Here is a 10,063-nt window from a genome sequence, read left to right on the forward strand (position 1 = left end):
GGTTGTCAGTTTCTTTTCATAGGAAAGTTGATCCAATTACATTTATTGTTACACTTGTTACTGACCTGTGTGTGCAAGCCCTTCCCAGGCAGTGGAGGAGGCATTGGTAGAGGCAGGGTTCAGGGCTCTTTCTGAGGGAGAGGAGGCTGGGTGGAGGGTCACCTGTCCAGCTCAACCCCAGGCAGTGCTGGCCAAGGCTAGGGCACCATCATGAATGCATCCTGGGACCCTGTCAGGGCCTCGCTCTGGGCAAGGGGTGCCCCAAGTGTGTCCAGGTGAGCATGGAGTTCCAGCGTGTCCAGGCACGGCAGGGCGGGGAACAGGGCTCCCACCTGCAAAGTCCCCAAGCCTCGGCCTCACCCCCTCTGTCCGCAGCTCACAGAGACATCCTCGCGCTATGCCCGCAAGATCTCGGGCACCACAGCCCTGCAGGAGGCGCTGAAGGAGAAGCAGCAGCACATCGAGCAGCTGCTGGCGGAGCGTGACCTGGAGCGTGCCGAGGTGGCCAAGGCCACCAGCCACATTTGCGAGGTGGAGAAGGAGATTGCCCTGCTCAAGGCGCAGCACGAGCAGGTGGGCCAGGCCCCAGGGTGGCGGGGGTTCTGGGCCACTCTCTGCTGCTAGGCAGGAAACCTGGGTGTGCAGAGCAATCTGAGCCTTCCTGAGTGTCATCCACAACCCCTTAGAGCCATCCCTGCAGGGGTCTGGCCAGGCTCCTTCCAGACTTTTCTCTATGTGTCGGTGGGGGAACAGAGCCCCAGGGTTGGCCCCCAAATTTGTGTGTCCTGCTTTCTATCCCAACTACTGGGAGAATTTTGTAGGTCATGGAAAATTCTTTTGAACTCAGGGCTTTGTGCCCACCAGGCTGGCTCTGCTACTTGAGCCACACCCCCAGCCCTTTTTGCTTTAGTTTTGTTTCTTTTATAGAGTCTCATGTTTTTTTTTTCTGATTGTGAATCTTTTTTTTGACAGTCCTGGGGCTTGAACTCAGGGCCTGGGCACTGTCCCTGAGTTACTTTTGCTCAGGCTAGCACTCTACCACTTGAGCCACAGTGCCACTTGTGGCTTTTTCTGCTAATGTGGTACTGAGGAATTGAACCCAGGGCTTCATGCATGCTAGGCAAGCATTCTATCACTAAGCCACATTCCCAGCCCCTGGTTGTGGATCTTGATCTTACTATCTCCGCCTGCTAAGGATCTGGGATTGTAGCTGTGTGCTACCATGCCTGGCTTCTTTTCTTTCATTTTCTTTATTTTCTTGTGCTTGGACCTGGGGCTTGAACTCAGGACCTCTTGCCCCTGCTTAGCTTTTTTTTCTCAAGGCTGGTACTACACCTCCGCTTCAGATGTCTAATGTCTTCATAGTCTTAATGGCTAAGCAGCTGTCCCTTGTGGCTGTGACCTCACGAGTGTAGCCCCTCCCCTGCTCATCTTCACCATTTTTAGCTTTTCTCTTCTACGTCATGCGTCAGCAGGATCTTTCTGTGTGCTGCTCCCTCATTCAGGTCATGCTTCTGGGCAGATTGGTAGGTGATGAGACTTCTTAGCTGGGTCCCCCGGTGGGGTCACTCAAGGTCTGGGTGGGTGCTGTCCCTGAGCTTTTGTGCTCAAGGGTCTACCAATTGAGCCAACACCCCACTTCTGGCTTTTTGATGGTTAAGTGGAGATAAGAGTCTCACAGATCTTCCTGACCTGACTGGCTTTGAACCATGATCCTCTAACCTCAGCCTCCTGAGTAACAAAGGCTACATGTATGAACCCTTGATGCCCGGCTCTGGTGTTTTATCTCTGGCAATGGCCTCCTCGGGCCCCTGGGTCCTCTTTGGGATAGAACCTGGGCTGGAATGTGGTCAAGTACTTGCCTTAGACTTGCACAGTTCTGGCTTCCATCCCCAGCATTGCAAAAAATAAACCCCCAAGCCAACTGCCAGTGGCTCATGCCTGTAATCCTAGCTACTCAGGAGGCTGAGATCTGAGGATCATGGTTCAAAGCCAGCCTGGGCAGGAAAAATCCGTGAGACTCTTTATCTCCAATAAACCACTCAGAAAACCAGAAGTGGTGCTGTGGCTCAAGTGGTAGAGTGCTTGCCTTGAGCTGAAGAGCGAAGGGACAGCGCCCAGGCCCAGAGTTCAAACCCCACAATCAACAAAAAAATAAATAAACCCCCAAATCCGTAAAGCCTGCTGGGTGTCTAGATGCTCAGGAAGCTGAGCTCTGCAGGATCACAGCGGAAGGCCAGCCTGGGCAGAATAAAGCAGTAAAAATGGGACCCCAGGCATGACTCCAGCAGCAGATATCAGCCAATCAGGCAAGCCAAGTGAGAGCGCCAGGCTCTATGTTCCAAAGCTGGTCAGGCCAGGTGCCCGTGGCTCACACTGTAATCCTAATTACCCAGAAGGCTGAGATCTGAGGATTGTGGCTCAAAGCCAGCCCAGGCAGGAAAGTCCCTGAGACTCCTATCTCTAATTAACTACCAAAAAGCCAAAGCAGAGCTGACTCAAGTGGTAGAGTGCCAGCTTTGAGCAAAAAAGCCAAGTGAGGGGCTGGGAAGGTGGCTCAGTGGTAGAGCGCTTGCCTTGCATGCATGAGGCCCTGGGTTCGATTCCTCAGCACCACATAAGAAAAAAGCCAGAAGTGGCGCTGTGGCTCAAGTGGTAGAGCGCTAGCCTTGAGCTGAAGAGCTGAGGGACAGCGCCCAGGCCCAGAGTTCAGGCCCCACGACCAGATCCAAAAAAAAAAAGCCAAGTTAGAGGCCCTGAGTTCAAGCCCTGTTACCAGTATAGAAAACAACAACCGAAACCTCAGGCAAAGTCATAAAGCTAAGTTCCCTGTGAGAGGGGCCTTCCCCAGGCCGGTCTGCCTCTGATGAGGGATGCAGGTATGGCAGCTCTTGCAGCCATGTGAACCTCAGGGTCACTGGCGCTGCACCGCTGTGGCCTTGTTTGTGTGCTAGAGTTTGGAGGGAGGCAGGATGGCCGTGCTGTAGGGCCCTCCCTGCCCTGGGGTCTGGGGAGCTCACCCTGCCTGGCCCTGGGGCCGCAGTACGTTTCAGAGGCAGAGGAGAAGCTCCAGCGGGCGCGGCTGCTGGTGGACAGCGCACGGAAGGAGAAGGTGGAATTGTGCAACCAGCTGGAGGAGGAGAGGAGGTGGGTGCTACCGGGCTGGCTGAGTCACCCACCTACAGGCCGAGCACCTGGGACCTTGCACACACTGGCATGGAGGGAGGCCTCCCGCCCTGCCCTGCCCAGTGCTGGGCATCCTGGGGGCCGGGGAGGGAGGGCGGCCTCTTGGGCCGGGACAGAGTCTTGTGCAATGGTAGCCATCACCCCGCCCAGAAACCAGATTGGAGGCAGGGCCAGCCCGAGTCACAGATGGGAAACTGAGGCCCAGAGCCCAGTCAGGATCATTCATCAGACCCGAGGAGTGGTGTAGAAATTTCTCTCCACCCCAGTCTCCGCAAGGTCAGCGCCCACAGAGAGAGAGGGTGCGGCCCTGCCACCATTCCTGCCCTGCCTGTGGAGGAGGCCCGGCCTCTCCTCTTCTCTGGGGTGATGGGGACTTCTGTGTCTCCCCTCCTCTCCCCTTAACCCCATACCTCCTCTCACATCTGTGTTTCGGGCGTTCAGCCCAGAAGAGCGTCCGCCAGCCGCCCTTGCCTTCTGGCTGGGAGATGAGGGTGTATTTTTACCCCTGGGTGGGTCATCCGGGCCTGTACATCTGGTTTCCATGGTGACACACTGATGCTGACACACGAATCACTCTGGGAGGCTCATGGGAGTTGTGTTCACCGCGAGTCTGGCTGTGGCCTTGCCTCGCTGTGTGACCTTGAGCAGGCTGCTTGCCCTCTCTGGCCTCCTCTCACTTGGCCTGCTCAGGGCTGTCAAAACTGTAATTGTGTGTGATATGAGCTTGTGCCTGTTCATGTACTCATTCCCCGATTCTCACTGGAGGGCCCGGGGGCTCCAGAATGGAGCTGGGGGACCCATGGATGAACGCCCAGCTCTCCTTTCCTCCTCGCCATGATGAGATCTGTAGTTACTACCCCATGTGCCAGCCTGCCTCCCTCCCACCCTGGCAGATCCCCTTTCTCTGCCCACAGGAAAGTAGAGGACCTGCAGTTCCGTGTGGAGGAGGAGTCCATCACCAAGGGGGACCTGGAGGTATGGGCCGCAGTGCGGGCCCCGGGCTGCGGGAGGGTGTTAATGCAGAAGGTTGGAGGTCATGAGCTGTTCTGGGGCCCAAGATGGGATTGGCTCTGCCCTGACCCCAGCCTGAGTCGGCAGCTGGAGGTGGGGTTCGGGGCAGGGGTTCCCACAATGGTTGGGGCGTCCACAGCTCCCAGATGGCGCCCCTGGCTCCAGAAGGAACCCTGCACAGCTTCTCATCCCTGTGGGTTCCCAGCCCCCCTTCCTGCACCCCAAAATGCTTGAGTGCCAGCCCTCCACCACCCAGCGTCAGTGAAGCCCGACCCCTGAATGCCTCTCAGCTTCCACGTTCTGTGCCTTTTCTCAGCAGTACTTGGGGTTTGAACTGAAGCTTGCTAAGGTGGTGCTCTGCTGCTTGAGCCATGCCTCCAGCCCCTTTTTGTTATGGTAGAGTCTCCATTTATGCCTTGGCCAGCCTGGGCTGCAGCCCTGCTGTGCCTCCCAGTGTTGCTGGGGCAACAGACTCCTGCACTGCGCCCGGCATTGCTGGGATGGCAGGCTTTGCCACCATGCCCAAATATCAGTTGAGATGGAGTTGTGTGAACTTCTATGCACTGGCTAAGCCAAAGCTTTTTTTGTTGTTAGTCCTGGGCTTGAACTCAGGGCCCTGGGCACTGTCCCTGGGCTCTTTTGCTCAAGGCTAATGCTCTACCACTTTGAGCCACAGCTCTACTTCTGTTTTTCTGGTGATTAATTGGAGATAAGAGTCTCATGGACTTTCCTGCCCGGGCTGGCTTTGAACCTTGAACCTGATCTCAGCCTCCTGGGATGAGGAGTGTGAGCTGCCAGTGCCAAAGCTTCCCTGCTGCACCCCCCTCACCCCCCACTTGTGGGTCCTGAACTCTGGGTCTGGGCACTGCCCCTCAGCTCTTCAGCTCACAGCAAGCGCTCTACCACTTGAGCCACAGCACCACTCCCAACTTTTTTCTGCTTCTGTGGTGCTGAGGAATCGAACCCAGGGCCTCATGCATGCAAGGCAAGCGCTCTACCACTGAGCCACCTTCCCAGCCCAGCCAAAGCTGTTTTGAGATTCAGTTTTCTTACATAGCCCAGGCTGGCCATCCTCCTGCGTCCATCTCCAGAATGCTGGGACTGCAGTGTGCGTCAGTGCGCTCAGCCTAGAATCAACTATCTTTAGAGAACTCAGCTGGCCGCCTGGTGGCTGAGGCCCCAGTGGACGTCAGAAGTGAAGCCTCTTTCCCCTTTAGGCGTGGACTATGAGGCGCGGGCAAGTGGTTGGAGCTGGAAAACGGGGAGCCCCTCCCCTGCCCCAGGAGTCTCCCCTTCCCAAGCGGCACAGGCCCCCTTTTGGGGTCTAACTTGTGGGCCTCGCTCTGCTGGATGCCACTGGGCAACATGGCACCAGGCCTTGTTCTCTCTTCCATGTCAGGGTTTGCTTGTTTGGTTGTTGTGTGGTCAGCAAAGCTGCAGGAAGACAATCCCTAGGTGGCCAGGTGCAGTGGCTGACATCTGTAATCCCAGTGACTGCCCAGGATGAGATCTGGTGGATTGAGGTCTGAGGCTAGCCCAGGCAAAAAGTCAGCCTGTCTCAGCCTCCCAAGTGCAGGGATTACAGATGTGCCCCACCATGCCCACCTCTGCCTGTACTGTGTGTCATTTCTAGATCACTGGTGTGTGAGGAGGGCGGGGTCCTGGCGGTCGGGGTGCAGGATTTCTGTGAGGCCCCCACATGCTGCTTGCCTGCAGCCTTTCTCTTCATCTCTTCAGCAGCGTCTCCATCCCGCCTCGCCCGGGTCAGGCTGCTTCTCCGCCAGTGCTGCCCTCGCCCACCGCCGCGCTGGGGAGCCATCACGGGCAGTCCAAATGCCAGGCTCACCAGCCCAAGAATATGTGGCTTTGTTGGCCCGGCACGGGTGTGGGAAGCTGGGGACAAAGTGGTGTTGTGCTCATGTGGTGGGGGCCTGGGGCAGGGATGGAGATGGAGCCTGGCCCTGCCTCAGCCCAGCCCGGGCAGTCGTGGGTCGAAATGTTCACAACTTCCCCTGGGGTGCCAGGAATCCTGGGGTCCCACGTGCCTGAGACCAATGCCAGGCCCCAAGCTGAGTGAACAAAGGACTGAGGGCCTCCAGGGAGGGGCGCGTGGCACCCCAGCCCGGCCGCATGGGCAGTGGGCACCGCCTGCTCCCCCACACCTCTCCCGAGCCATTCCCGCTCCTCTGTTACCTGTGCTGTCAGCTCGTGGACGATGACGCCTCCTTTCTCTCTCCTCTCCTCTCTCTCTCTGTCTCTCTCTGTCTGTCTGTCTGTCTCTCTCTGGCTTTCCTCTCCCATCCTGTCCCTGTGTTCCCTGTCCCCGTTCCCCTGTCTCTGGGTGGAGCCAGACCCAGACCCAGCTGGAGCACGCTCGCATTGGGGAGCTGGAACAGAGCCTGCTACTGGAGAAGGCGCAGGCCGAGCGGCTGCTCAGGGAGTTAGCGGACAACAGGGTAATAATGCGCCTGCTGCCCGCCGTGCCCGCCCGGCCCCGCCACCCTTCCACCTCCTCTCTGCCTCTGGCTGCTCTCGCCGCGTCCTGTTCTCCGGAGGAAGCAGATATTCCCAAACACAGCTGGGGCTGTGGGAGCTGGGGTCCCTGGGTGTTTACCCGCCTACTTGCCGAGATCCCCCCCATCTGCAGGGCCCTAGGGTCCTAGGACCGACTGCAGCACCCAGTGAAATGGGGAGTCCAGGAAGGCTGCCATGGGCATGAGGCGCCATGAGTTCCAAGGAGTGGCACGCACTTGGAGGGCCGCTGACGGCCATGGGGAAAGAGCATGTACTGTGCGGGTGTCTGCAGACACGGGCGTCCTTCACACAGCCACGGCTCAGCATCCGTGTGCACGAAGCTGCGTTCACACCCATCCAGTCTCCAAGTGGCCAACCCCATCCACACAGGTGGCATGGGCAGGCCTGTAATCCCAGCACTGGGGAGGCTGAAGCAAGAAAATGGATGCTAGCCCAGGCTAGAGCTGGTTTCAAAACTTTAACAGGCCTTAGGGCTGTAGCCCCAGGGTAGATTGATGCAGCATGCACCAGGCCCCAGATTCCATGGCAGGTGTACATGCAAATGTATGCGAATGCACACAAATGCAGGATGGGGTGTTATGTGGCTGGAAAACCCCAAGTTCAGTCCTCATATCAGAGAAGCAGGGGGAATTCTTTCTTTTTCTTTTTTTTCTTTTTTTTGCCAGTCCTGGGTTTTGAACTCAGGGCCTGGGCACTATCCCTGAGCTTCTTTTGTTCTCAAGACTAGCACTCTACCACATGAATCACAGCACCACTTCTGGCTTTTTCTGCTTCTGTAGTGATGAGTAATCGACCCCAGGGTCTCATGCATGCAAGGCAAACACTACCACAGAGCCACCTTCCCAGCCCAGCAGGAGAACCTCTAAAGAAGCTATTTCCAGATCTGTGACCACTGACGTGATCAGGGGCCCTTTGGGAGGGTAGAGACGCCCAACAGGTCTGTTTTGCTGGAGGCCTGAAACCTGCCCCTTCGGCCACCCCTCCTACCTGCCCCTCTGGGTACCAGCCACTCATGTTGGGGCCTCTAGAGTAAGGGGATGGCAAAGCTACTCTGGACTCTGCCTATTGGAACTAGCATTAGCTTGACCAGGCATAGTGGTGCACACCTATAATCTCAGCCACTCGGGAGGAGGTAGGAGAATCACAGTCTTAGTCTGGCCTCCAGTTTAAAAAAAAAAAGTTTAAGATCCTGTCTGTAAACACCAAAAGCAAAAATGGTTGGAGACACAACTCAAGCAGTAGAGCGCCTGCCTAGCTTGCACAACCCTTAGGCACGAGATGCTGGCTTCTCTTGCCCACACATGTGGCTTCCTCATTATTAGGGTGCAGCCAGTGCCCAGGAGGGAGGGGTGCCTTTTCCCCAGCTGATATGTGTCCTCTTGCGGTCCAGCCGGCTGCTGACCACTCTTTGTGCCGATACTGGGGCTTGAACTCAGGGCCTGGGTGCTGCCCCTTAGCATTTCTATTGAAGGCGGGCACTCTACTACTTAAGCCACAGCTCCATGTCTGGCTTTTTGGTGGTCAGTTGGAGATCAGAGGCTCGTGGACATTTCCAGCTGGGCTGGCTTTGAATCTCGGTCCTCGGGTCTCAGCCTCCCGAGTAGCTGGGATGGGCTCCCGACCTGCGACCTGACTCCCACCCTTTCTCTCCCAACAGCTGACCACGGTGGCCGAGAAGTCTCGGGTTCTGCAGTTGGAGGAGGAGCTGAGCCTGCGGCGCGGTGAGATCCAGGAGCTGCAGCAGTGCTTGCTGCAGTCAGGGCCGCTGCCTGCGGACCACCCCGAGGCTGCCGAAGCGCTGCGGCTGCGGGAGCGGCTGCTGTCCAGCCAGGAGCGGCAGCCAGAGGGCAGCGCGCTCCGGGACAAGTATGAGGAGGCGCTGAAGGCCTATCAGGCCGAGGCGGACAGGCTGCGGGCGGCCAACGAGAAGTACGCGCAGGAGGTGGCCGACCTGAAGGCCAAGGTGCGGCAGGCCACGCACGAGAACATGGGCCTCATGGACAACTGGAAGTCCAGGCTGGACTCGCTGGCCTCTGACCACCAGAAGTCCCTGGAGGGGCTCAAGGCCACGCTGAGCTCGGGCCCGGGTGCCCAGCAGAAGGAGATCGGAGAGTTGAAGGCTGTGATAGAGGGTATCAAAATGGAGCACCAGCTGGAGTTGGGCAATCTGCGTGCCAAGCAGGACCTGGAGACAGCCATGCACGCCAAGGAGAAGGAGGGCCTGCAGCAGAAGCTGCAGGAGGCCCAGGACGAGCTGGCTGGCCTCGGGCAGCAGTGGCAGGCCCAGCTGGAGGCCCAGGCCGCACAGCACCGGCAGGAGCTGCAGGAGGCTCAGGACCGGTGCCGGGATGCCCAGCTACGCGTGCAGGAGCTGGAGGGGCTGGATGTGGAGTACCGCGGCCAGGCGCAGGCCATCGAGTTCCTCAAGCAGCAGATCGCCCTGGCCGAAAAGAAAATGCTGGACTTCGAGCTGCTGCAGCGGGCCGAAGCCCAGAGCAAGGCGGAGGCCGAGGGGCTTCGGGAGAAGCTCCTGGTGGCGGAGAACAGACTCCAGGCGCTCGAGGCCCTGTGCTCGGCTCAGCACAGCCACGTAGGCGGCTCCTGCAGGCCAGCTGGGCAGGGTGTGGGTGGGATGGGCCTCTGTGTGGTGGCCCAGGGCCTCCCAGGTACCCTGAGGGGGGCTGGGGGGGTGGCCCTTGCCTGGCAGGTACAACTTCCCCCTCGCCCCAGCAAAGCGAGAAAAAAAGGAAAAATGCAACCTGCCCAGCACAGTGGTTGATGCTCATAGTCCAGGCTTCTGGGGAGGTGGAGCTCTGGGGATCACAATGGGAGGTCAGCTCGTGCATAAAAGTACAGTGCTTGAGAGGCCAGGTGCCACTGGTGGCTCACGCCTGTAATCCCAGCTACCCAGGAGGTTGAGGTCTGAGGGTCACAGTTCAAAACCAGCCTGGACAGGAAAGTCTGTGAGACTCAAATCTCTTGAGTAACCGCCAGAAAACCAGAAGTGGTGCCATGGCTCAAAGTGATAGAGTGCTAGCCTTGAGAAAAAGAGCTCAGGGACTGCCCAGGCCCAGAGTTGTAGCCCTATGACTGACAAAACGGAAATATATATATATGCTTGAGAGTCCATCACAAGCGAAGGCCAGGCGCAGCAAGGCAGGTCTGCTGCCCCAGCCGCAGACAGCACACGTAGGAGATTGCATCCCAGGGCATGATGATGGGGGAGATTTTGCCTTGAAAATTCCAAGGCAAAAAGCCGGGCGCTGGTGGCTCACGCCTGTAATCCTAGCTACTCAGGAGGCTGAGATCTGAGGATCGCGGTTCAAAGCCA

At 57.9% G+C, this 10,063-nt stretch overlaps 1 protein-coding gene across 1 annotated transcript in view; it reads left to right on the top strand.

Moving 5' to 3' along the window:
• The window catches only part of Clip2 (CAP-GLY domain containing linker protein 2), a 42,199-nt gene that overhangs the window by 23,933 nt on the left and 8,203 nt on the right, over window positions 1-10,063 (top strand). Inside the window, exons 7-11 of the mRNA XM_013033170.1 lie at window positions 376-573; window positions 3,044-3,147; window positions 4,101-4,161; window positions 6,549-6,653; window positions 8,390-9,322. Coding sequence (XP_012888624.1) covers window positions 376-573; window positions 3,044-3,147; window positions 4,101-4,161; window positions 6,549-6,653; window positions 8,390-9,322 — 1,401 coding nt within the window. The remainder of the gene's footprint in view (window positions 1-375; window positions 574-3,043; window positions 3,148-4,100; window positions 4,162-6,548; window positions 6,654-8,389; window positions 9,323-10,063) is intronic.

The sequence above is a fragment of the Dipodomys ordii genome, unplaced genomic scaffold (assembly GCF_000151885.1).
Source record: "Dipodomys ordii isolate 6190 unplaced genomic scaffold, Dord_2.0 Scaffold164, whole genome shotgun sequence".
Taxonomy (NCBI): domain Eukaryota; kingdom Metazoa; phylum Chordata; class Mammalia; order Rodentia; family Heteromyidae; genus Dipodomys; species Dipodomys ordii.